Genomic DNA, 27,681 nt, shown 5'->3' with positions numbered 1-27,681 from the left:
TTTTCTGCATATTTCAGCATATAAAATAAAATAATGTTTCGTGTTTACACTCTTTCAAATAGATGCAAGTAAAACACAGCAAAAAAGGTGGAGCTTTGCCGAGTGCAGCAGCGGTCTGTCAGTGGGGGGATCCGGGGGTTTCTCTGTGAATTTCACATTCCCGTGGCAGCGTGCTCTGTACTTGCTCGGATTTGAAGTTTACATTTTCACTGTAGAAAGAAGTTTTCTTCCCATGCAGGCTGTACAGCGGATGCTAATGTTTTGGTCACTTTTTATGGTCTAAAACTTAAATTAATGTAAGTACATCCACGCTTTGGATTACAGTAACGCTTTACTTGTAACTGCCAGCAAGGCAGATTTTTATTTGGATAGACATATGCAAAATGAAAGATACATTTCTCAGTAGCAAAGATGGTTTAAACCAGGGGTGTCCCACTCCAGGCCTTGAGGGCCGGTGTCCTGCAGGTTTTAGATGTGTCCTTAATCCAACACAAAATTATAAATGGCTAAATTACCTTCTCAACATGTCTTGAAGTTCTCCAGAGGCCTGAAACTAATCATTTGCTTCAGGTGTGTTGACCCAGGGTGATATCTAAAACCTGCAGGACACCGGCCCTTGAGGCCTGGAGTTGGACACACCTGGTTTAAATGAACAGTGTCACATTAGTGATCATATTGGACATTATTTAACGGATAAAGGTTCATTCTCACAGAAAATATAGACTTGAGAAAAGTATTTGGTCCCGAATAAATAAATAAATAGTGTAGGCTCTTGTACAATCATATTTTGGGAAGGAAAAAGGTCTTATAGTCAGGATCTAGAAAAGTGTGGAAGTGCCTTTAGCTAACTTGATCTCTGACCTCAGTAAACATTTTACTGATGATTTTATTGTCTTTATTATGAGTTTTAAGTGCAACTGAAGACAGCATGATGTTCATTTCATAATTTTAGATCTCAATTAGATTAAAAGCAGGCTATGTTTTAGGGAACAGGTAGCTTTGAGTTTCAGGCCCATACATTGCTTATCCTGTCCTTTGGTAGTTCAGTCCCTGGCTGTTCCAGTCTGCATGCCAAAGTATTCTTGGGTGAGACACTGTACTCCAGTTTGCTGTCTGATGCAGCCATCAGAGTGTGCGTATTGGATAGAAAGCACTTAGGTAGAGCATAGGTTAAAAAAAAAAAAAAGAGCTTAAATGAATGGGTGAAAGAGGCAAGTTGTATAAAGTTCTTTGAGTGCTCAAGTAGAATATGCATTTTTATACATTCAGTAGTCAAAAAAGTCAATTTATGACTGCTGAAAAGACAAGAGCATTAACAAGCCTTAATGTGGACTCAGTGTAACTCATCTCAACTGGAATTACAAGGAATTACAGTGCTTCCTCTGGTCCTCAGAGAAATTCAGCCATAGTCACAAGTACAATCTATGGCTTAGAGCAAAAAGCAGCTTTGAATGATTATATTGGTGGATGTTCGGAATAAGCTTTATATAAGATAGGAAAAAGGAGCTTATATTGCTTCCCCCTCTAAATTGTGGCTTTGGTGTAGTAGTACATCATCCATCCATCCATCCGTCTTCTTCCACTTGTTCCATTCAGGGTCTCTGCTGGTCTGGAGTCTGTCCAGCTGTCATTGGCTAACAAGTGGGATGCTATGTAATGTTATGTTTTGTAAAAGAGTTTTATCACTTTTATACCAGTGAAGACTTTTAGCATTTCAGGTAAGCAAGGTCAGCATATCGGGTAGCAACATCATCCCAGCACACATAAATTGCTTTGCAACACCAAGAGATGTTGCAAACTAGAGACAACAGACAGTCAATTAGTCAGAAAGGATAATTCTGATTAACACTGTTTTCAGAGGCACAAAGCTGCTACTCGCAACTCGTGTTGGGGTGGATTTGGGTTCATAGTTTTAACACATGCATGGCACGAAAGTGTGAAAACATGGATGAGTGGGCATCATTAACAGATGAGAGGGAGGATAAGGGGATGACTGCTACATCTGCTTTTCCACTTCCTGTATTCATGTTTCGCCTCTTCTTACCTTTTTCTCTCCGACAGACTCCGACACTTGAAAAGCTCTGGCATCTGTGACTTGCTTTGTTATAGCTCCAAGGGCTGCATTAGCTTGCTATTTGTGCCGCGAACTGTATACCAACTCTTCCACCCTGGTTTAAATATTTTATCTCATCTTAAAGCTGTATTGCAAATTATGCTCGTTTTGATACAGATATCAAAGGAAATATGGTGTGTTGGGTTGCTCAACTGCTGAGCGTTACACTGATCCCCCCAGGGTGCTTCATACTCTGCTTCAGCCTGTGGTTGCATGCTGTAAAGAAGCAGAACCAGCTGAATTTACCAGTAACACAGAGTGAAAATGTGGAGACAGATGGCAGATATAAAAGCACCGGAAAGACAACAATTATATATATTGTGAATGCATGAAGAAAAGTCTACCTTTTTATCTGCATCACTGCAAATGATAGTTTCCTTTTAAAAAGGTGATGGAATAAGAACAGCCTCATCTTAATAATAGTGTCTCTGTCTTACTTTTTTTTCCAGACACAGCATACGTACGCATTTTTATTAGCGACGTCAACGATAACAAGCCGGAGTTTGCACAGGCCTCCTATGAGGTCGATGTGGATGAGGACGCTGATGTGGGCTTTGCCATTCTCACAGTCAGCGCCAACGACGGGGACGAAGGTGGGTGGCACGGATAAAGGATTCTGTATGTACTTGTGCATTTCGGAATTTTGGGATATGTAGGAGTGATGATGGCGATGGCACTGTATGTTCAATATTGAGCACATTTTCTCCAGCTCATTGCTGAAGTGTTTTGCTTTCCCTTCACCAAAGAAAAACTTTCACCCTTCACTGCTTTTGTCTAACCCCCTATTACTTTGAGGAAAGGTTTGCAGTGTAAAACATGTAATAAAAAAAAACTGCAATACGAGAGGTTGAAACAGAAAACTGAACTCTTTTAATAAAACCTTTCAATGGTTTCAAAAAAAACCATCTTTACTGTAGTCAAGGATTCTTATTCTTACTACAGCCTTTAAATTCCTGCTATTAATGTTGTCATTTTTTAAAAGTCATCAGTGGCAAATGGGTTTTATTCTAAAATAAACACTGTTTTCATTTGAGAAGGTGGTCCTGAGTTGATGTACCAGGTACTTTTAATTCCAGACATCTTAAAGACTGGTTGATCCTTTCACTGAACTTCCCTAATTAAAACCACTAATTATGGAGCCATGTTAGGATATAAGAGCTTTCCAGAGTCCCAAAATGAAAAAATTTATCTTTGTGGGGGAACACGCCAAGAAACTCAGCTGTCATGGCCAGAGGCAAATGTCAGCTCATGACAGAAAAGACAAGACCATAATTGCACTCAGGAAGAACACACATCTCTAACAGCTAATATTTAATGCATGTTTCCTGAAGTGGTAGCGACAGCAAGGAACAAAATCTACAGATTGTAAATAAAATAAAATATTAAATGCTCACTATAAGCAGCCAAAGCTATTTACAGTGGTGGGTGACTGAAACCGAGCTGAAAGAGAGTCTACGAGTCACGTTTGGACTTACTTGGGCAGAGAGAGGCGTGTGGGAAACAGTAGCTCTTTTTTGGCTATCAAAGCAGAGTGAATTAATGCCTTTGAGATAAAGAAACTGAACTGGAGTTTAAAAAATTAATAAAAAGAGCTTGTATGTAATACCGGAAAGATTCCCTCTATATTTATTTAACACTGTTTCATTTGACTTTTGAACATGAAAAGTTGAAAACTGATACATGTTCATCATCATAAGGTCAAAGGGGACCTAATTATGTTCATTTCTAGCTCCATATTTTTATTCCTGGATTCTTGGACTAGAATAGGTTTACATATCACAACTCCTTAGTTCTGAAGTAAACTGTAGTCATGGTAAAAAGTAGTAGTACAACTGCTTTCACTTCAGGTTTCATATCGGGGGGGAAATAGAAATGATCTAGTCTTCCCTGGTCTGTCTCTCTCCATGTGTTTGCTCCATGTGTTGTCCAATTATTTGGATTTTCTCTGTATTATTGTAGGGTCCGTACCATACAGTATAAAGTGCTTTGATGCACTTTGGTGCTATATAAATAAAACTGAATTGAATTAATAAAAACTAAGCCAAAATGCAGAAGTAGTGTGTGAAAAACTGAGTACATCTCTTGATATAACAGCTTGTTCGAAACACTTTTAGTAGCAATAACTTAGAAGTAATCATCTTCTGTGTCACCACAGCATTTCAGTCGGGTTGATGTCTGGACTGGGCCTTTGCAGCACCTTGATTCATTACTTTTTCAGCCATCCAGTTAGGATTTGCTGGTTTTTGGGATTATTGGCCCATGGCATGAGCCAACTCGGGCCAAGCTTCAGCTGTCGGCCAGGTGGCCTAACATTTGACTCTAGAAGACTTTGGTATACAGATGAGTTCATGCTCAACTCAATGACTGCAAGGTGCCCAGGTCTCTGGCTGCAACACAAACCCAAATCATCACCCCTCGACCGCTGTTCTTGATGTTCTTGTTGGTGTGAGATGTTTATGCTGATATGCTGTGACTGCAAACATGGTACTGTGCATTATGTGTACTTTGGCATGCAGACCGGAACGGGCAATGATCGAATCCAACAACCTTCCCTTTAGTAGATAACTTGCTCTGCTTCCCAAACTACAGCTGCCCCAATATGATAGGGTTGTGCTGTTCCTCTGAAGTTGTATTTACCTAATTTTCAGACCTGCAAAGAAGTAGATTATTTTTATTATGTCCTGAAGAACAGAGAGAGCTGTGTATAATAGGTCCTCATTAGAGTAATAAATGCAGTTTTTGCAAACAACATGGATTTTCAGCCACCACAGGCCAATTGTATTGATTTATTTCCATATGATGAGATTAACATTGACTTTTCTTTTGTGTCCATATGTAGGGTTTCAGTTCTTTACACGTTATTTAATTCAGTTTTTACTAATGTATTAATAAGTGACTAAACTTAGTAAATACATTAGAAACATGGATATAACATAACCAACAAGACAATAAAAGCAAGCTGGCTGACTTGCTACAGTGTGACCGGTTAAACCAAGAAGAGCATAGTACTTTTAAAAATACGTCTCATGTAACTTGCATAAAGCCCTATTTTATAACTCAGTGTATTCAGTTTTGATATCTGTTTTCTGTAATAAAACTTTAAAACCGGATTTACAAATATGCCCCTGTTCATGTTACTTTTAAACAAAAAATAGTTGTTTTGAACTTTTTGAAAGGCAGAAAAATATCATCCGTCTGAGAAAAAGAAATAGAAACACAGATGCTAGAAGCTCTTTATAGCTTGTAGCAGCTATATAATAAATTTAACTTTCTTCCTTTTTAAGATCTATTGAATGACAAAGAAGATTCCAAAAATTAGAAAGGAAACCTTCAAAAAATAATGTAGAAAGAGGTGTTTATGAATATAGTATATAAACTTACCTGCGTCTGGTTTCATTTGGCCTGGAATTTGCACAGATTTATTTCTAGTGTTATTCAACAAAGAGCTTTACACTTACAAGCCACACCCACACATTGACTCACATTTCCTGCAGTTTTATTTGTGTTAGTCTGATCACTGCTCATTTGTCAGCAAGCTTCCAGCAATCTGCCACTGTTGACTCAAACAGGAAACACAACTGCTGCAACTGAACTTGCGTGCAGTGATTTTTTTTTCCACCGCAATCCAGATGTTGTAGCCAGTCTTCTGCCTTAACTGTCTTTTATAATTGCACCTGTAATTCAAATTGAATTGATAAAATGTTTCTGCCTACACTGACAGGCTCCACTTTTCACTTCTAGGCTTTTTAAAAAAAAAATTGTGCACATCTGGAACATATTACGTGCCAGTTAGGGATCGCCCAGGAATTGGAAGCAGTGCCTGTGTTACAGACAAGAGAGGAAAATTAACTGTCAGGGCTGCATTAAAAAGGGGGGCTGACTCTTTGGGCTTCCATCATGATGCAGACCACTTCAGTTTCACTCAGCGCAGAAATGGTGTTCGTGTATTTACCAGTGGTAGTGTTTTTGCCGATAAAACGTCCAGTGAATTAAACCTGTAAGCAAGTCGCTCACAATCCTTTTTAAAAACCAAAGCTATTCACTATTTAGATTTATTTATCATTAAATAATTTTTTCTTTTCCAATACGGTAAAAATAAGCCTTAGAGAAGTAATTTTAAATTTCTGCTCATCAGTGCTTGCCTTAATATGCACACACACACACACACACACACACACACACACACACACACACACACACACAGAGCAACAGACTGCTGGAGTTCAGAATAAAGTTACCACCACAGGGAGCTGTAATGTGTGTGCATGCTTGATTTTTCTTCTTTCCTTGCGAGGAGTGCAGAATGTTAAGTTAATGAAGGAGGAAAAGAAGGAGATTGTTGAAGTGATTTCTACACTGCTGCCAGTAATGAGGACAGAACGATGCCTGTTCATATCACACAGCTAATATATAGTAGTTAGCCACAGTCATTAACAGTCCATGTAAAATAATTGCTGAAACCACTAGAGACAAGTGCAGTTTGAAGATGTAAAATGTTTGCATAGTTTCAAATGGCAATTTTGAACCTCTAGCGCACACTCTAGTTAATGACTCCTTTGATTGTCTGACATCTTTAAGAATGTTTAATTTCACTAAATAGCAAATCAAAAAGAAATAATAGCTACAAAAGTTCTTAGTGACACAAGCCCACTGGCAGTAGTACCCCCTTTTCCAACTCCACTGCAAGAACTTGAAACATCATAGTCCCTAAACTGTTTTTAAGGCCTCTTTTAGTAATTGCAGTTTTTAGGTACTTTCCCAGACTAAGAGGAAGTAATACAGTGTACGATGGCTGGTCAAATACTTGACTGCAGCAGCAGCAACTTCCATTAAATAGTGTTAAACTTGACTGAAACACTGGCCATGTTAACAAGAGCACTTACCATTCTTGGGGAAATGAAGAGGAGGAGGAAACAAGATTAGAGAGAAATAAAGGTGAATGACAAAAGGTGGCGTTTCATTACCAGCTGCAGAGTTTCTGTTTGCAGTGCAAAAGCAAAGAGAATCAAAAGGTGTAGTTTAAGGAGAACCTCCCCAGCAGTTACTTACCCCCAACACTAGTTTCATCAAAGGTGATGTTTTTCTCTCTCCATGAAAGCTGAGTGCTGTTTACCTGGTGACTCGTGTCGCTGAATGTTCAATACAGCATAATTGAATATTTACTTTGATACTATTTTGTCTACATTACAATGACTTGAAAAGTTTGTTAGATCAAATATCAATTTAAAAAATCTCAAAACAAATCCCAAAATGGAAAATACTTTAAATTTGACTTTATGTTTTGATTATTGTATTTGTCTAGCATAAGATTACATAACAATAAAAATAAAAATAGAAGTAGTTATGGTAGTCTATGGTATTAGACAGTGAAAAACTGTAAAAAGGCATTCATTTGAACTGCCAATAGGTCAAAAGTCAAAGTCAGCTGTATTGTCAAAGACCATATGTACAGTCATACACAGGAATTTGAAATTGCAATGCTCCCATGGCCCTCAGTGTACACTAAAACAAAAAGATAAAAATAAAATAGGAGTCTTATGTACAACACAATGAAAAGCTACATTTCTACATGATCTTCTTTGTTTTTACTTCCTTAATTAACAAATTAAGTGAATGAATTATAATAAGATGATAACATTTTGAGTAATTTAATGTTTAAGTGACCGTGAACACTTTGCTTTCAATTGTAGGGTTATTTATACCATAAATGGTTAAGTTTAAACAGGACTGCTTAACATAACTTGTAGTATTATATATGCAACTAAAATGATTTTAACAAACATATGTACTGCACTTTTAATCTGCTGTGGAAAATTGTATGAAAATGAAATAATGTTTTTAACAGCGACATATTATTTTTGTTGAATTCTGAATACGTCGGCGCTCCAAGTCTAAAATCTTTTTGTTCTTATTTCCAAAATTCTTTCTCTACCTCATTTAATCAATGCAAAGCATTTTTAATAAAATCTATTAGAAGCTGATCAACAAACGTTCCCCTAAATGCAATTACGGATAAAGCCAAGGTCTGCATCTCAATCGCTGTTGCATCTACCACCCTAATGTTAATATGAAAGGGAAAGGAGAACCCTCTGAAGACGAGATGGGATTCACAGCTTATTAATGAGATGAAAGTCAAGGAAGAGGAGAGGAGAATGCTCTAATCCAGATCGTTTTGTACCGTCTGTCTGTTTTCATTTTAAATGAGACATTAGGGGATATACGTAATTGCATCCTTTCGGTTCACTCGCATTCTCTGTTTTTTTAGTTTGTCTGAATCTCTTAAGTATTTGGAAAACCGCTGAGACCTAAAGGGGGAAAAAACACAGCAGAGGGAGTGATACAGCGGTTAAAACAAACAAACAAATGGAGAGAAAATTAATGTTTTTCCCAGCTGTGCCAATTTTAAAACTCCCATCTCCCTAGGTGCTGTATTTCACTTAAACTGTAATATGCAGACAACAAAACACAAATCGAGGAGAGACAGACGCACAAATCTGTGACTCCAGAGGATGTTTTCTGGACTTATCTTAACCTTAACTGCTTATTCCCTGATCCAAGCCTAAACCTTAAAACACATATTAACCTTGATTTAATCATTTAAATGAGATGGATTTGTTTTTGTCCCCTATTAGGAAGAAACTTATTCATAATTTAACCTAGTAAAATGATTTACGCTCCCACAAAGTGAGAAATACTTGGAGCACACAAAAAAACACAAAGACGAGTGTCAGGCCATTTTACCTGATTTGAATCCAATAGAACACCATTGGGGCAATTTGGAGAATTCCCTTATGAAGAAAGTAAAAGAGCATCAGAGAGAAGAAAAAATGCCTCTAAGGAACAGCAAAACAACTCTCCATAAATCAGTGAAACCCCTGAAAACACAAGTAAAAAATGGAACATCCACAAAGAGGACTGAGATATTTCACCGCAAATAAAGATATAAACGAATTTCTTTTGTATCTTATATTCACATAAGATTATCAGCGACGTGGTAAATAACCAAAGAAAGTCCAAAACACTTAGTGGCGACTGGTGAAATAACCCCTTGTACACTTTTCTTAACTTAAAAGCAAACAGTGACAGAGAAGAGTATGGCTGATAGACATATGACAAGATGGTCATTACATTAGAGGGTTACCAAGGCAACCCGAGCCTGACACATCTGCTAACAACAAGCTATCAGCTACAAAGTGATGTGCGATGGGCAAAATGCTGCCTGCATAGACATCCCTTTGGTTAAAACTCTAGTTAAGGCCCTCCTGTGTTACATGTGGAATACTCCCTGGTTTCCTGAATTTTGAGATGTTTTTAAGTAAGTTTCTATAATTATCAATTTAACAGTGTAAAGCTTTTTGCAGACTGTCAGGACAGACACTGTGTTTGTGTGTTTTTTGTTTTTGTTTGTTTTTTGTGTGGTCCAGATGCTGTGATTGTCATAGAGACCTAAATCTGTTTACGAGATTTCATCATGGGAGTGTTTCTTCCTCATGAGGGGGAACTCTTTAGAAACCCTCATGTGATACTGGCAGTGTGTTATGAATTACCATCATGCACTTATCTTGCTGGTTTCTGAATACTAGAAATTAATCCTGTTACACAATATTCTAGGACACACACACAGCGATCCACTATTTTGTATTCATGAAATGCAACCTAGTAATGCTACAACCTCTGTGCATTGCTATCTGGACTTTGCAGTCAGCAGGTTCTCCTGGCCAGGTTTAGGCCAAAATCTGGACCCCAACACAACAAATGTATCTCGGTGTAATCCAGTGGTTCTCAAACTTTTTACATCGTTCCCCACATGGCAGGAAGAAATATTTTCACGCCCCATCTAAACAAAACAATGACAGAAAAGCCTAGCTGCAGCTTTATTTAGATCATAAACTCATTCACAATCAATCCTTCAGTACTTTTTGTTTTAAACAAACAACTTTCCTTTCAGACAACTATTTGTAACTTTTGTCACTAGACTGCTTCATCAGACTGCACCATTTCTTCAAAAAAGCAACACATTAAATAGAATATGAACATTGCCAAACATGGGAAATAAAGTTGTCTTAGTCTTGTTAAAAAAAGGAAAAAAGACATCCAGAAATTTGTTAACAGAGATTAAAAATATATAATTTAGTGAGGGTTTAATACTAATCACTCTTAGTGGCTGCAGTGAGCCTGTTTTTGACAGCAGAGCTGTGGTGGGGCGTGGTCTGCGGCGCGGAAGCGGGGGAGGTGGATGCACCTGAGCAGCGTCCCCAATAACGCCTCACCGGCGTGCCAAAGTAGGTGTCCCAGTCAAAATTTGTTTCCTTTGCATCAGGAGCATTCACTGTGCAGGGAGAGCGGATCCATCTGACTCTGCCTCCGTTACAACATACTAGACGTGGGAGTAATAAACCGTTGTGGTGAAAAATTGTGTTGTTACATTACCGTTCAGTTTGGGGGTTACAACAGAACATGGTACATTGATTGTTCTCACGTATTATCAGACGGGATTGTTTCAATAAACCAAGGACATTTTGACTGATAATTATTTGTATTCTTCTGTAACTGTACAGAGCTAAAACCTCCAAAATATCAGGAGTAGTTAGTCATTATCAGAGGTGTTTGTGAACTAAAAATCAGGAATGTGGGATACTGTTTGTCCGTGATTTGGACAGCCCAGTGCGTGCTCCCGACGAAGGGGAAACAAATTCTGTCGTGGATACCTACTTTGGCACGACCTCGGACAACAGATTCACACCTTTCAGTACACTCTGCAGCTATCTGTTGCAGCAGATCCACATATTATTAACATAACTGACGCAAATGTCTTTATTCCGCCGTAAAAGTGATTCTGATGTTAAACATTAGTTCCGCATGACTTTTCTGCCAGGTGATTTGCGCCCCACCTGTCAAAACTCTGGTCAAACTCTTTGAGAACCACTGGTGTAATCTGACCAAAGAATGTGCTCCTGATATTCATCAGGCTTCTTTTCATTTTCTTTGGCAATATTTAGTATTGAAGTATTACATCAAAGCACTAGAGAGGGTTTATTTCTCGGACTATTAAGATATTAAGCAGTGTCATTTAAACTCTGCAAGCTGCCAGAAACATTCATGTTAGGTCAATGTTTGATTCTAAATTGACAGTGAGATCGTTCATAGATTAGAGCCTGATTGAATGTGGGTTGTACTCTGAATTGTACAAGCCATGTTTGTGGTCAATACGAACTCTTATTTGCACTCGTTGACCTGGTAAGTCTGAAGTTATTGTTTTATGTATTGTTTTTTTAAATGATTGAACAAGTAGCAGACTGCCCATAACGTTATTTATTTGGAGGAAATCACTTTTGATTAGTGGTACTACAGCTCTTTCCGGACCTCGTGATTGCTGCCGCAAACATTTTGCTCAGATTGTGGCAGTTCTTTCCAGTGTGGAAACATAATGTAGGTCCATAGGGTTAAAACTGAGAAAATTCTGAAGTTTAGAGGTAATTTTTACAATGCAGATTTGTAGGGTTTCTGTCTATACAGGTTTTCTAATTATTGTGTCATGTGTCTACGACCTGTGAGCACAGTTAGAACTCTGTTTAAAAGACACATAAAAAAGTACTTTACATATTGATAAATGGCATTTTATGCGATCTTGAACTGGGTGCACTCACTTTTGTTGTATTTTGCTACCTTTATATGAATTCCCACATGCGTCTTTGTTAATGTAAACACCACCGTCTGAATTCTGTTCACATTCCTCTGACAATAAGTTTACTTTGACTTCAGTAAGTCTGCTAACGGTGAAAGGTTTTATTCTTGGCTGCACAATAGGTGTTCTTTAGGACACAACTTTTCCAAAACCATCGGTATCATGGAAATCATTCATCTTCAGTTGAAAAGAGAGCTTAGTGTCATTTCCTTGAGAGTTATGATATTAAGAAAATATCCACAATTCGGCATTTATACAAAACCACTAAACAGCTTTCAGTGCAATGTTACTTGAATGGGCTGTAAATGGTAAATGGCCTGTATTTGTATAGTGCTTTACACAACCAGTCATCCACCCATTCACACACACATTCACACACTGGTGGTGGCAGCTACATGTAGCCACAGCCACCCTGGGGCGCACTGACAGAGGCGAGCACCCAAGTCCTAACACTTACTTTGATGTCTTGTGCAGTTTGTTCCCATCCATGCTCACAAGCAATACACACTACTTCTACCAAAGACTGCGCCCGGCATAGAAAGCTAATAGATAACATTAACAACAACAATTAGGAGATGGATTGTATTTATTGGTATTTTTTGCAGTTTTCTGGCTTTGTAACAATGTTAACGCCCTTAAAAGCAATTTAAATCCCACTGTTGTCAGATTTAATAGCTTAAAAGGCTGGATTGCTATAATCTTCTGATTGATAATTGATGTTTTGTGATCAAGTATCTGGGATCCATCCAGGAATAATTGGTAGTACATTTGCATGCTGCACTTTTTAATTATTTTTAGTGAACAAGTGTATTTTTTAAATATCCCATAAAGAAGAACAAGTATTTGATTTAAAGTCTTCAGTTTGAAGAATAAACAGTATGCATAAATTTCTCTTTTTAAAAATGGGTGAATTTCTGTGTAGTTTGGAAGGATTGGTAGAAATAATTGGCACATATCTATTTGTATTGTTGGTAAAGGTCATAATTGATTTTGTGATAAAATTGTTAGAGTCAGAGGTAACGTAAAGCCTTTTTCTTTTCTGTGAATGGCTCTAAAATATCTGATTTTTACTTTTCAAGAGATTTCTTGTCACGTGGATGAAATTCTTACATGTTAGGCAATGGCAATCACCTCTGTAAGGACGGACGCTGGCTCCTTTTCAGATCTAAGACTTAATATCTGAATTCTGTTCTGTCAGCTAAAGCAGGCTGCTGTCTGTCCCTGTTAACTGAGACAGATCTTGGGTCTAGCAGAAACCAGCAGTACTGAGTGAAATGGGTACTGCTAGCCCGTGGGGGATCAAGCCTTCACCAAAGCTCTTTCTTTTTACAAATACAAAAACTAAACTCCATAACTTTTCCGCTCTACAGCTCCAAAAAGATTTACATACTATACTTTGGTTTATTTCTACTGTCACTGTTAATTTGTCTTCATCCTTACACTGGTTTGCAGGTGGAAACGCTAAGCTGCGGTACCAGATCACATCAGGAAACACAGGAGGGGTGTTTGATGTGGAACCAGAGGTGGGCACTATCTTTATAGCCCAGCCTCTGGACTACGAACAGAACAAACGGTAGGAACACACTCAGAGAAGAATCCTCCAAGCTTGCTGAACGATTGTCCATCCCTGACAAAGTTGAAACTTGTGTTCAGGTACAAGCTTCATCTTCTGGCTTCAGATGGGAAGTGGGAAGATTACACGACTGTGACAGTAAACGTGGTCAACAAGAATGACGAGGCTCCGGTGTTTACTGTTAACGAGTACTACGGCAGCGTAACAGAGGAGCTGGATGGTTCTCCAGTGTTTGTGTTGCAGGTACAGTCCAAGCTTACTAGTATTGTTTCTTCATATGACTAGTAAGAGAAGGAATAAACTATATTCTACATAAATATGTTCACTGATGCATTGCTGCTGAGTTTTGTCAGTTTATTTATTTGCCACTTTGAGCTACAAACATGAAAATAAATAGCACTACAGGCCAACAGAGAAGACGGTATTTAAGTTTGAGGTGAACTCTCCCTTAAACCTCTCACGCTTCTCAAAAAAAAGAGTAGAGGCTATGCAGCAAATAATGTCACAAAGGTTGTTTAAACAATGCTGTGTTGGTACTAAGAGACCCAAGATAATATTCCCCACAACATCACAGCACCAGCCTGAGCCACTCATACAAGACAGGATGGATCCATGTGAAAACTGACTCATCGGATCAGGCTATAGCTTTTCAGGTTTCTGTTGTCCAATTCTGGTGAGCCTCAGTTTCCTGTTCTTAGCTTACAGGAGTGGCTCCCGGTGTCTTCTGCTGCATGCACTTCTGCATATTCTGGTTGATAAAATTAGTTGTTGCGAGTTGCTGTTACCTTCCTATGAGCTCATATCTATCTAGTCAATTTGCTTTGAGCTCTGGCTGCTCTAAACTAAGTTTTCTTTCTTTCTTTATTTAGTTATTGTTTGTGGATCTGCATGATATCACAGAGCGAAGATATATTCATACGAGCTTTGATTGTTACACCGAAGCCCCACCAACCATGTCAATCAGTAGAAAGTTGGCTTAAAGAGAAATGAGCCAAAGCAGCTTGTTTTAGACGCAGGGTGAACTTAAGGGGGTGAATAAGTGAGGGTTATTTTAAACAATGAATTATACAGAGTTACTCTGGTATAGCCCAAGCATAAAAATATGCAGCTGATACTGATCATAACAGGTTCTCTTCAAAGAAGCAACCGGAGACATTTTTTAACCAGCGCCTGTAGCTAATATTAAGCAGTATTTTTAATTTAATAACATTTAACAGCTGCCAGAAGAAAAAGAGAATTTTATTTTCTACCGCTCTCTGGTCCTCGGAGGAGTAAGATGTCTAAATAGAAAGTCTTAGGTAGACCACAACAGTAACACAGGTAAATCTGATGTCATTTCCCTTTTACAAACCCACGTAAAACTCAAACTGTTTCTTTTGTTTAACTGCACATTTGTTGATTATGTTGAAGGAGGTATTTGAGTTTTGTTGACTATGTGGGTTATTAAATTGTACATGTGTACACATCAAGTTTGGGTTTCACAAATGTCTCTAATATGTGGATTTAATACTCGTCTGTAGAAGCACACATACATTTTTGCTCTCAGTCATTCTGCAATTACTGTGTTAAGTTAAAGCAACTTTGGCCTGACCTGATGTTACTGCTGCTAATGTGTTGAAGATGAGCAAAATGTGCAGACAGAAGAGGGGGAGGAAAGGTGAGGCTTGGGGTTAAAAAGATGGCCCTTTGCCAGATTTAAATACCAGAGAGTACAAAGCTGCACAGGGCACTTATGGAGTGCTGTGAGTCGTGATATCACAACCAAGTCAGCAACGGTGTAAAAGCTCCATGATTGTAAGATTGTTGCCTCGCCTGGTTCACTGTGCCTTTCACATTGTAGGTAACGGCAACTGACCCAGATAAGGACGCTGACCAGGAGGCCCTGCGTTACTCTCTCCACGGCCAAGGTGCAGACAGTGAATTCATAATTGATGAGGTCACAGGGAAGATCTATGCCCAGCGGACGCTTGACCGCGAGGAGCGCGCTGTCTGGCGTTTCGTTGTCCTGGCCACAGATGAGGGCGGCGAAGGTCTGACGGGTTTCACAGATGTCATCATCAATGTATGGGACATAAATGACAACGCGCCCATCTTCACGTGCGCTCCCAGCTGTCACGGAGAAGTAGCAGAGAACTCAGCAGCAGGGACATCGGTGATGGAAATGACGGCGACCGACCTGGATGACTCAGCTGTGGGGCAGAACGCTGTGCTCTCTTACAGGATTGTGGGTAGTTTAGATGCCACTAATGCAGAGCTGGGCGGAGTCCCCACCTTCTCAGAAATGTTTACCATCAATCCCACCACAGGCACCATCACTGTAGGCATAGGTGGGCTAGACCGGGAACAAGTTGAGTCTTACCTCCTGGTGGTAGAAGCCAGGGATGGGGGAGGGATGGCAGGAACGGGAACTGCTACTATTCTGATCAAAGATGTGAACGACCACGCTCCGAGGTTCACTGATCACTCCTGCCTGGCAAGGATTTCTGAGAACGCAGAGCCCAATGCAGAGGTGGGTGGCTGGTGTTGCTATCACAAAAACAATACTCCTTAAATGGTAAATGGCCTGCATTTGTATAGCGCTTTTCTAGTCCTTAAGGACCCCAAAGCGCTTCACACTACATTCAGTCATTCACCCATTCACACACACATTCACACACTGGCGATGGCAAGCTACATTGTAGCTGTGTGCTTCAACTCAGAATAGACAGCCAGCTATCTCTTACTTCTTTCATGTTGGCTTAGTGTCAGAATTACCACTCGCTCACCACTCTCTTGTATGTTGAAGGACCTGAGTTCAAGTACAACATGAAGCATTTTTCATAATGGCTTTTCTTTATTGTGTTTACACACAAACACGTTTTTCAGAAATCATTTTTTCCTCTCCTTTTAATTTCAGACAGAAAACAAAACATTTTCCTGCGCAGAAAATTTTTGCAGCTTTAATACAGCAAGATAAATGTCCCTGAGCAGTGAAAGGGACAAAAATTATTACAACCACTCAGTTTATGAGTGTGTTTCAGAGCCAACCTCCTTCAACTTTGTTTGGCAGGTTCTATACTTTTATACTTTTTGGCCACACCAGGGGCAAGCTGCACATCGAGTCCAACAGCAGCAACAATCCCAACAATTCCTATTGTTGGAATAGTTGCTGGTACAATTCCTATATTTAACATCTGCAACAAAATCATCCCAGATCTTTTAGTGTCGCCTTTTTTAGCTGACACTAAAAGATCTGAAACAATAAAACCAAAGGCATCAACAAGCACAGAACTACAACATTGTGGTAATTTGTTTATTAGTGTGTTTGAAAAACAAAAATAAATAACAAGAAAACATGCAAGTTTGGCTGCATTCCATTGTGACCAGATATAATTATTTTTTGGAATCAAACTTGCTGAATGGCTCGTGCATTATGAGAATGATTGGATTCTGGTATCTTCACAAATCTTGAAATTAAATTCACATTAAAACTTAACACCTAATATTCATCTGACAAGCTGCAGGTTTCATTCGTGTTTCTTACAGGAGATTATTAGACCAGCCATGACTTTTAATCAGACCTCAAAATTCATAGGTTCAGAGGTGAGTTCTTTGTTTTCCTAAGTGGAACTAGTTTGCAGTAGGGTTGTCTTAGAAAAGCAAGAAACTCTTGATCACCAGTTTTACATGAGAGATAGATGCTCAGAGGAGGGAACTGCTATTCCATTGTTAAATGGGCCTTTATGTCAACGTTTTCAGTACAATTCAGTTTTATACTGCACTGCATCATGGGAAGTCCTCTGTGTGGATGGGGCAGGGATATTGATAATCCTATTCTTAACAAATGAACACAGTCGGGAGTTATTTTTGCAAGCTTTCCTGTATCATATTGAAAATGATGGATAATTTGCTCTTGTCAGAAATGTGCAGAGACAGTCATGTCCATGTTTATCGTAACTACATTCAGAAAACCTGGGTTATCTTTATTGTTCGGAGATTTAGCACTTTGCTTTTTATTTTTTTATTGTCAAAATGTAAATAGCCAGTTCCCTTAACACAATGTAATTGCTGGTTGTAACTTGTTCTAAGGTCTTGGATCTTGCAGCAGAGGACAGGGACATTGGTGAAAACGCCCAGCTGACCTTTAGTGTTGTGTCTGGAGACCAGGAGCAAAAGTTCTATATGGTCAGTCACAAGCAGGAGCAGCGCGGCACCTTGCGGCTTAAGAAACGTCTGGACTACGAACGGCACAGCGAGCAGAGGTTCAACCTGACACTGAAGGTACGTGGAAGGCATTTCAATTACAAAGGCTTTCACTATTGAAAATGACTTTGATTCAGATTTCTCTCTAATTCATTGGATTCCTTTTCATAATAGTCATGTGAACCTTCAGCTGACAGTATGAAACATGTGAATGGAAGATGGAAAATTACACAGAATTTAAGGTTTTAAAAATAAATTGATTTTTAATCAGTGTTTAAAGTTTGGCTGCATTCACATGCAGAACAATCCTGGAAAGTTTTGAGTATTGTCAAAACTGATGGGAGGACAGGCTTTTAGAATTTTGTAAGCAATGATCATAAATCTCTTAAACCAACCTGTCAGCCCTTCCATCAACAGCTAACGTAAAGAGTTGTGAAGGTGAAGACAATAGCATAAAGGCAGTCTGACAGTGTCAGTGTCATATGTCAGTTACAGATAAGAATAAGAAAAGTCCCCCAGGCAAGTTTTTATACTGGTAGAACTGACAGAAAGTTGCTGGAAAGTAACCTCGAATTCTAAAAGGATATAAATGGATATAAGTGTTGCACACCCAGAGGAACCCAGAGGAACCCTCTATCTGCTTTTTTATAATTGATGATTTAAAAAAAATTCACCAATGCTTTCGAACTGGCCAATTTGAAGACAACTTAAGCTGCTCTTCCTTTATGATATGAGCCAATCCAAACACTTCCTCCTACATATAGTAGTCTTAATTCTTTTCTTTGATTCTTAGAAGTTACAAAAATACAACCAAATTACACTGGTTGTGTCACATAAAGCCTTTCTACTCTTAACATTGCGGTTTTTGTGTATTTCCTTGGATATTTGCAGTCAAGCTTCTCACAGAAACTACTGCAACATGCTAATTAATGTTTTTAACTTTCCCAATGGTGAATAATTGGCTTCATACTCTGATTTAATATTTTTCTTTTTACGCCTCCTTAACCTCTTAAAATTAAATTAAAATTAAACTCTACTCTTGTTTGGTTACCTCGTTAAGGGCAACAACATTTTTGTTGTCCTAAACAAACAATCCATAAGCCACATCCCAATAACAACTTTGTCAAAGTGATGCAAAAATCTCGTGGCATGACACTTCTTCTGTGAAAAAATTAATGTCTTTATTTGCTTTTGTCTGATTATTTTAGGTAAGCTGTTGGCTCTGGAAACTTGGAAGTCTGCTCGGGAAAATAATTGCAAAAACAATAACTGTTTAGTGCACTGTGAAATTATTTTGGCTCTAATTACAAGAAGTATCGAGTTCATGATCTTTGTTATTATGCATGTGTGTGATATTTGTGCGCTTCCTGTTTTAGGTTGAAGACCTGGACTTCTCCAGCCTTCTGCACTGTGTGGTGGAGGTGGAGGACTATAACGATCACGCTCCTGTCTTCATTCCACACTTCATGTCACTTGCTCCACTACCTGAGGACATTGTTGTGGGAACCAGTGTGGCCCATTTAGTAGCCAGCGACTCTGATTCAGGCCAGAACCGTGACATCACCTATAGCTTGTCAGAGGACTCAGACCCTGAGGGTCTGTTCACCATTGATCAGTCCGGTCTGCTGTCAGTGGCTCGGCCTCTGGATCGGGAAAGGATACCCCAGCATCACTTAGTTGTCATTGCGACTGATCACGGTGTTCCAGCTCTGACAGGCAGCGCCACAGTTCAGCTGCCTCTGTTGGATGTGAATGATAACGGACCAGAGTTTGAAGCAGCGTACTCTCCAATAGTCTTTGAGAATGTGTCTGGACCGCAGGTAGGTTTAATCCCATATAGCATACTGTACTGTTATGTATAGATTTTCATAAAGACGAAGCAAATGATAATGATTGACTGTGTGGTTAAAAAATCTTCAGTGAACAAAGCTACAACCCCTCATCCTTTTTCATCTTGTTTAGGTAGTAAGGTTGAACCAAACGTCGACCCTCCTTCAAGCTGTGGATCACGACTCGCCTGAGAATGGTCCTCCTTTCCACTTTGCAGTCCCCCCTGAATATCGCTACAGCAACGATTTCTACCTTCAGGACAATCTCAACGGCACAGCCACACTAACAGCTTTGAGGACATTTGACCGCGAGCGCCAGAAAGAGTTTCTCATTCCTATTATTATGAGTGACAGTGGAAGTCCAGCCAAGACGGTGACCAGCACCCTGACTGTGACCATCGGTGACCAAAATGATCATGCACACGTGGCAGGGGAGAAGAAAATTTTCATTAATAGTCACAGGGGTGAGTAGGCGGTGGTGAAAAAGTAAAACTGAATGCATAAACGTACTTGTTTTTCACCAATTAGTGTGTTTTCATAATATTTGGAAGTCATTATAATTCACATTTAAATCCAGGTAACTGCCCAGCCCGACTCTGTGCTATCAACAATCAGCTTGGGTGTCCTTGAGGCAAAACCACCTTTTTCTGGCCTTCACAGATTAGCTGCACGACACCGATTGGAGGGTTTATTTGAAAATTCCCTTTTGTCTTTAGGGTGATTTTATTTTACTTTGTCAAATTAAAAGTCTGTCTCTTTGTGAATTTAACATTATTTGACAGACGGAGGTCGGTGGGAAAGTTTTAAAATGTCGCTCAACCAGCATCTACTTAATAAAACAGCCTTCATCTACTTTTTAAAGCACATTTTGAACTTTGCCCTCAAACTTTTCTCTCTCTGTAGGTGGCTCTCTTAGTGCCAGCTAATTAATTCCTAATCAGTGAGCAGTAATTAAAACACACAAACAGACACACACACACTGTGTTTATTGTGTTTTTCACCTCCGCCTCAACTCTTCCATTGTCACTACATCATCATTCCCCACATGATCACTATAATTACACTTTAAATGTTTATTCTCTGACAGCGTACTGCGTTTCTGGTCTGTCTGAACTCAGGCAGTGAATCTCAGATTTTTAGTCCCAGAAAGCGTCCATGTAGTTTTCAGACTTACACAGGCTTCACGGCACACTGCGTTGTCAGTTAGGTTGAGTTATGCATTAGAAGTACACGTCAGGCAGTTAAGGCCTTGCTGCCTCTCTGTTGATAGGTACAGTACGTCGCTTTTGTTTATATGCTTGCACATGGATTAGCAATGCTTCATCTTCTTTTGCCATTCAGAGCTACAAATGCACATTTCAGTGGTTTTGAACTCTTCTCAAAAGTTAAGTTTCACAAAGACAATCCAGCTAAAATTCAACATGTCAAGGTCTGCCTTTTAAATTTTGAAGGGTACCCTGTGAATAATTCCCACATGGTACAGTGTGAGGAATTGGAGGAGAAAGAGTAATGACAACAACACTTCTTTCTACTTGATTATAATCATTATGCATTCAAACAGCATTTTCTCTTTTGCATTTCTTTCTCCCAGTGTCACCTGCAATGTCACTTCTCAGTTTTGCTGAGACCTGAGTGTCTTTGGATATTTTGCTGTTTCTGCTGTTTTTCACTATGTTTGTACATTGTTGATTTTGTTTTCCTGTGTTTGAAAAGCTACTGTTTGTAGTGTTGTGATTTCAAGGCTTTTCCACTTTTTCTTTATTCTAATGAATGTAAAACACATGAAGCACACACACTTAAACACATGTACAGTATATATCAATCCAAAAGCAAAAACAGAGGGTTATCCTTTAATTCTCCGACATATTTAGTGCTGCTGAATCATTCTCACGCAGACTGATTAACGGATGCATTTTCTCTTTTCAGGCCGTATGCCAACTACAGTGCTCGGAAAGGTCTACTCTCCTGACCCAGATGATTGGGACAACAAGACGTATGTCTTTGAAGGACATGTGCCAAGGTAAATTAAAACAAATTAATTCAATGGGTCAGCAGTTTCTAATCAGAAATGTGTCATAAGCTATTTTAAATGAGTGCGAATGATGGCAGGGCATCTACTCTTTCCAAGAAATGTCTAACATCCTGACGTCAGTGATGCAGGAGTTTCTGTGTGCCAGATTACTTCTTTCATACCCTGAACCAAGTTGCCTTTTACGGCTAATCAGCGGCACCTCCTTGTTTTTTAGTCGTTAGATTGATTTAGACATTTAAATAGTGCAAAGCAACAACTCCCGGAGCGAAATATCCATCTGTTTATTACCATCCTATTTTTCTATTACCATTACCATCCTGTCCAATTTTCTTCCTCTGATTCTATTTCCTCAATGCCTCTTCTCAATTTCTCTTTCCATTTTTGTTGTTAATGCATGTGTGTTTTCCTGCCGTCGGATGACGATGTTCTGTTTGTGCCAATACTCTGCTTGAGAGTTTCACTTGCTAAAAGTGACACTGAGCCACAACGCTTCGCACTTTGACAATCTCCCACACACATGCACAGACGAGTCCCGAAGTGACACTCCGGTACCCTATGACACCTTCGTCTTCATCTTTCATGCTGTGTTGAACTCAAAATGACAAACTTTGCTACTTTTTCTCTCAAAGTCAGAGTTCAGGCTTTATGAAGGACTGGGTGCAATATAAGGTATCAGAACTTCACGACAGCTCTCATCTCGTCATGGTTCAAACCCGACTTAAGTTCAGAACACACCGTTGTGCTTTTCTTAATACATATCATACTATAGCGCACTCACCTCTGCTTTTAGAGTTCTGTGCAAAAGTCTCATATTTTGCTTAAAATTAGACAGGCTTTCATGTAACATTGGACACTGGTTGCTTTTTCACTCATTTTTAGTCCAGTCCTTGTACCTGGCCACATAAAAGTGGCTCCTAACTTAAGGGATGAATTGATGTTGTGTCTACATGTTGTGTCTCTTAGAAAACTAAGCAGAGGACTCACTTTGTGAATAGCAGCCTGTTGCAAAAATGCATAATTTGTTCCCATTTTCTTTTTTGTCTAAAAAAAATGCCAAATGTAACACAGTTTGACAGGTGTAGAAGAATATTTTTGCAGCAATAAAGTGATTCCCAAAAAGCTATAAGCTGAAAACTTCACGTCTTGGCAGTCTGTCAGTTTATCCTTAAGATGGGTGAAGAGTTGCAGGCGTAAAAAACATCATATCTGATATCATATCTCACAGTACAATAATATTGAATGGGTTGCATTGTTGTATTTTGTCATGTTTCTCAGGTCTTTGTCTGAATTTCTACAAACATTATTGCTAAGGATTGTCTTATTGCATTGGAGTCACACTGGGTTAAATATGTACACTTGGGTTTTAAGGGGTATTTATTATTTTCTTCTTTTTTTTGGGTTGTATGGAAGCCCCAAACGCAATTTCATTGTTCTTGACAATGACAATAAATAAATAAATAAATACTAAATACTAATACTAAATACTGCAGCAGATGAACATTGGCTGACAGTCATGTTGGTTATACCAAATACCGACTTTTAAGATTGTTAGAATTGTGCAAACTCTGTTTTTGCCTTATACATGTATGTTTGCAGACTAAATCTGTTTCCCATTTTTCCAAGCAAAATGTGGTGGAGATGAGGGGAGGTTCAAGACCTACTGTGTGTTTCTATTTCAGTTCACCAAACAGTATTTTCAGTGTTTGGGTGTGGATGTTCTACTGTTTTCTACTGCGTTGTTTAGCTAAACAGTGCGGGGGAAAAAATAAGTAAAAAATAAATGTTCTGGTGGAACAATGTTTTCCACAAAGTGGAGGAGTATAAACATACTCTGGACGGGGGTACCAACATATATGCAATCACATGTTTGTCTAACAAGCAATAACTAATAGGACGATGTGTTAGATAAACAAAAAAGTTGAAATCCAGTCGCTACTTTAGCATGATTTCTAAATAAAAACTCACTTTTTTGCCAAATGTATGGCCAGTGGTTAAAATGTTTTGAATTTCTAAAATAAACAGATGATAAAACAAGATAATAGTTTAAATCGTTAGCCAAACAGAACAAACAGAACCAATGAAATAAGTCTTAAAGTTGTGAATAGATTATTGAAATTGAAAGCTAGGGCTGGTTAAAGTGTTTTTTGATGAAACAATACAAAGTATGCTGAGTAAGGCTGTCGAAGCTGTTATATTTTGTCAATGGTCCTGGCACACGTTTTGCACAGCCGGCTACACAGAGAGACCTGTGCTGTTTGTGCAGCTTGGAGGATTACTTGTTTAGATTAAATTTTAGTTGTTAGTTGTGATTTTCTTTCATTTTCATGCCACATTAAGGACACCTGAAGTGGTGATGCAAGCACTAAGATATCAAACTAATTCCAGCATACAGCTGGTCTGCCTGCCAGTCCAGGGATGATTCAGTTTTGCTCGTTTGAGTTGGGTTAATGATCTCTAGGTGAGAGATGGGGTGACGTTTTATGTAATGTGTATGTAGACACAGTCATCTGGGGTAGCATTGTGCAAAATGGTAAGACACCAGAAGAAAGACAAGTGTTGGCACCAGAAACAACCTGTAACAAAATAGTTCACATAAGGGTCAATAGAATCAGGTTTCAGCATATTCAGATGTACTAAATGAGGAACCACTGATAGTTAAACCAGTTAAAACAGTAAAATTGTCTTTCAGTGATGTCAATCCTGGAATTAAGTGCTAGACCTAAGACGTGATGAATGCCACAGCATGTGCTGTAAAATGAGTTAAAACAGCTCTTGTCTCCACAAGTGGTTTATTATTTGATTTGCCAAGGTTCTGCTTTGGATTTCCTCTCTAATTAAACTTGAATGAGCTCATTTACTGTACAAAGGGAGCATGGAGACAAGGACCAAGCAAAATTGCTTCCTTGCATGTCTTTGTGCCTATTAGTCAGTCTCATTTTCCCCCTTGCCTCCCTCTCCCTAATGCAACGTCTCTACTCACTTTCTATTATTGTCCCAGAGGGCAATTGATTAACAGAGTAAACACTAAAATCCAGAATAAAAGTCCAGGCTGAAAGGGATGAAAGAATATTTATTTTGGACTGTCTTCAGCTTGGACAGTTGTATCAGAAGTGCAGCCAACTGAAAGAGGAAAAAGTGTGCATATAATTTGAGCTTTTATGTTAGGTAACATATTCATAAACTGTTTCATTAATTCACACTTTTTACGTAATATTAGAGTAACAGTTTTGTATATAGGAGATCACAGTTTGGTATGCTGATCCGTGTGCCAGCAGCATACCAAAACAATCATGTTGGATGAATCAGTGAAATTCCAGATTATGTTTACTTGCAACATTTCTGTAAATTGAATACCATTGTCACCGATGTTCCCTCTAAGCTGCGCGGGTGCGCAATTGCGCATTGCTGGCACAGTCTCTGCGCACAGAAAACCTGCACAAAAAAAATCGAACCTGAATTGAAATTAAAATTAATACATTAACATATCACAACAATAACATCATCACTTCTGTTTGGTATGATGCCATTAAATGTCTTTAACAGCGTGTGTTGTTGCAAATACCTTCTCCGTGACATGTTATTTACAATTTAGAAAACCTTAAATTTTCTAAAGCTTTTACTAAAGTCTGACTTTTCTAATAACTCCTTTTTGGAGTATTACCTCTTATCATAGCAAATAAACATGTTAGAAATTTGTATATGGCCCAGTCACACTCAAGTAAAAACGAGGACAATGACTGGGGAAAATCAGTAGTTGTGTGGTATTTAATATTTCTACATTCAGTGACAATTTACAAGCAGTTACGATGACGCGCTGGATGCCCAGAGGGTGACTATCCGACTCCCTCAGTCAGAAGGAGATTCCACTGTTGACGATTTATCTCGGTTAACTGCTTAATTTGCAACTTAAAACCATTCAATCATGAACTGATAGCAGGGTGACTTTGTCTTAACGCTGGTTCGTTTTGTTTTCACCATTTCAAAAACAACAAGGTCACAAGTTTAGTTGTGTGTTCCCTCCAGCCACTGTTTTCCCCAGTGTGATTGCAGCATTAGCCAGCCTGCAACGAGTCTGCCAGTATTTAAAATAAAGAATCCAACTTCTAGTTCCTGCTATTTGGTATATTTGCCATTCCATCGGATTAAAGCTACCTAAGGACATGAACTACAACATAATTCTTTAAATACTGTGCTGTACACTATACAAACCATAGACATTAGGCATTCAGTCATACTTTCCAGTTAGCTATTTAACCCACTGATAACTGAAAATTACAGGTCTTTACAAACTCTCAAAGACATAAAGCCATGTAATCAGTGTGCCTCTCCATTGGTGAATCCTATAGATTCAGCAGCTTGAGACTGTGTAGCGCAGTCAATGAACCGTGTTTACCTGCACTGAAATGTAATGCTGCAAACACATCATTCAGTCTTAGGTGATTGTGTCAGCTGTAGCTAGGAGGTTGGTGCATTTGTTAGCTACTTGAATGACCTCCACCTTCACAGAATGCATTATATTACTAGTAATTACTTCTTATATAACTGCACCGGTTAGCAGCTTGCTTTTGAGGGATGTTGGCTGAATACATGAAAGACAGGTTTTCATGTGTAGTTAAATGAGGGTGACAAACTTCATCACCCCTGTTGACCGCTCGTCTTATGTGAAATGGCAGAAAAGCATCTGAATGGGTTCCTTTTCTGATTTGGGTACTTGTGTTTTATTTCTTTCCATCAGTTACTTTATTCTGAACAAGCGAACTGGTTTCCTGATCATCAAAGAGAACGCCCCACCAGGCACCTACCAGTTCCAGGTTCGGGTGTCAGATGGAATTTGGCCAGATGCTGTCTCCACTGTTACCGTACACGTGAGGGAACTCCGAGATGACGCCATCTACAACTCGGGGTCACTTCGCCTGGCAGGTAAGATTAACTCTGCAGTGACACGTGAGCATGCTCCCTCCTGTCTGAGCCTCCAAATGAGTAGTTCACTAGTTCTCGTAGCGTCTGAAAGTAACTTTCTTGACTTTCTGACCAAAACATATTGTAAAAGGAAAAAAGGTCTACCAACCTACCATGTAGCCAAAGCAAGAACATGTGTTTTGTATCATATTCAGTACATTTGTTTGAGAAATAAAAGATGAAATTCTCAGGCACAAATTTATTGCATGCTCTAATTCTCTAATCAGCTTGTTTAGGTTAGGGGTGTGGATTGATTTGCTAGGATTAGGCAAACGTGTTAGACTTTGGTAATGGCTGTGACTCATGAGATGGAGTGAGTTGTCCACCATTTGGAATGTTGGGGGATCAAGTTCCCCACTTACTCCAGCCACAAACTCTATATTTTGTCTTTTATCTGGTTTTTAATTAATGTAACTGTGACCCGAAGTTTAAAAGTATGTTGGATTGGTGCTGTTGGTCAAATAAATCTTGTAATGACCAGATATTGAAATATCTATGGGTTTTTTGTTATTTGTAAGGTACAAATGACTTCTGTCACTGTCTCTGAAGCTAATAGTTCACTAATTATGCAGTATATAAAACAGTAAATATGCATCTTTCGGCTTGGTACAGCAACTTATTTACCGATCAGAAAGTCAGGGGATCAGTCCTGTGTGAATGTTAGAAAGCACTTAGGCATAGAAGCAATGTATTAGGGCTGCCACGATTAGTCGACTAGTCACGATTACGTCGACTATCAAAATCGTCGACGACTGATTTAATAGTCGACGCATCGTTTGAAGCTTTGTAAGATCACAAAAGACGCAGGAATAAGTAGCAGGATTTAAGAGTGTAATAACGGACTGAAACAGAAGATGGCAGCACTGCGTGTACAAGGATGCCAGCTGCCGTTAAACCCCGAAGAAGAAGAAGTAGCTCTGTCCCAGAATTCATAGCGCGGCCCAGCTCAGTTTCCAACAATGGTGGCAGCTACTTAGTTTTAATATTACTCTTATTATTCTTTCTGGGTCACAAAATAAACGTTTAACATATTTTCAGGCGAGAATGTAGCTGTGTAAACCTCAAATATCGGCTCAGTTTATCAAGACACCGCATATTTTCAAAAGCGCTCCGACGTTTTCGGAGACGTCTGTTACCCACTAGCTCGATAGTTAGCCGGGGGCTAGGTCACTAGAGCCGGTGAGAACACCGGACTCCCGGCAAACAGTTTTCAAACCCACCGCTGTCTTTCGCTACTCAGGTTAAATATATATGAGTCACTTAGATAACTTAAAAATGTTATTGTTTGGCTTTTTTAGTATTTTATTT

The 27,681-nt window shown here is 39.0% G+C and overlaps 1 protein-coding gene across 1 annotated transcript in view; it reads left to right on the top strand.

The window, feature by feature from the left end:
* The window catches only part of LOC147338539 (neural-cadherin-like), a 326,059-nt gene that overhangs the window by 147,551 nt on the left and 150,827 nt on the right, over positions 1–27,681 (top strand). The window contains exons 16-24 of the mRNA XM_086300701.1: positions 2,563–2,706; positions 13,251–13,371; positions 13,452–13,614; positions 15,212–15,880; positions 17,440–17,631; positions 18,930–19,377; positions 19,520–19,846; positions 21,309–21,402; positions 26,150–26,334. Coding sequence (XP_086156827.1) covers positions 2,563–2,706; positions 13,251–13,371; positions 13,452–13,614; positions 15,212–15,880; positions 17,440–17,631; positions 18,930–19,377; positions 19,520–19,846; positions 21,309–21,402; positions 26,150–26,334 — 2,343 coding nt within the window. The remainder of the gene's footprint in view (positions 1–2,562; positions 2,707–13,250; positions 13,372–13,451; positions 13,615–15,211; positions 15,881–17,439; positions 17,632–18,929; positions 19,378–19,519; positions 19,847–21,308; positions 21,403–26,149; positions 26,335–27,681) is intronic.

Source organism: Aulonocara sp. 'chitande type north' Nkhata Bay, linkage group LG1 (genome assembly GCF_057382095.1).
Source record: "Aulonocara sp. 'chitande type north' Nkhata Bay isolate Kocher_YH1m ecotype deep benthic linkage group LG1, A_spYH_male_GT1.1, whole genome shotgun sequence".
Lineage (NCBI taxonomy): Eukaryota > Metazoa > Chordata > Actinopteri > Cichliformes > Cichlidae > Aulonocara > Aulonocara sp. 'chitande type north' Nkhata Bay.
Note: the sequence above shows the minus strand (reverse complement) of the source record. Positions and strands in the feature narration are given on the sequence as shown.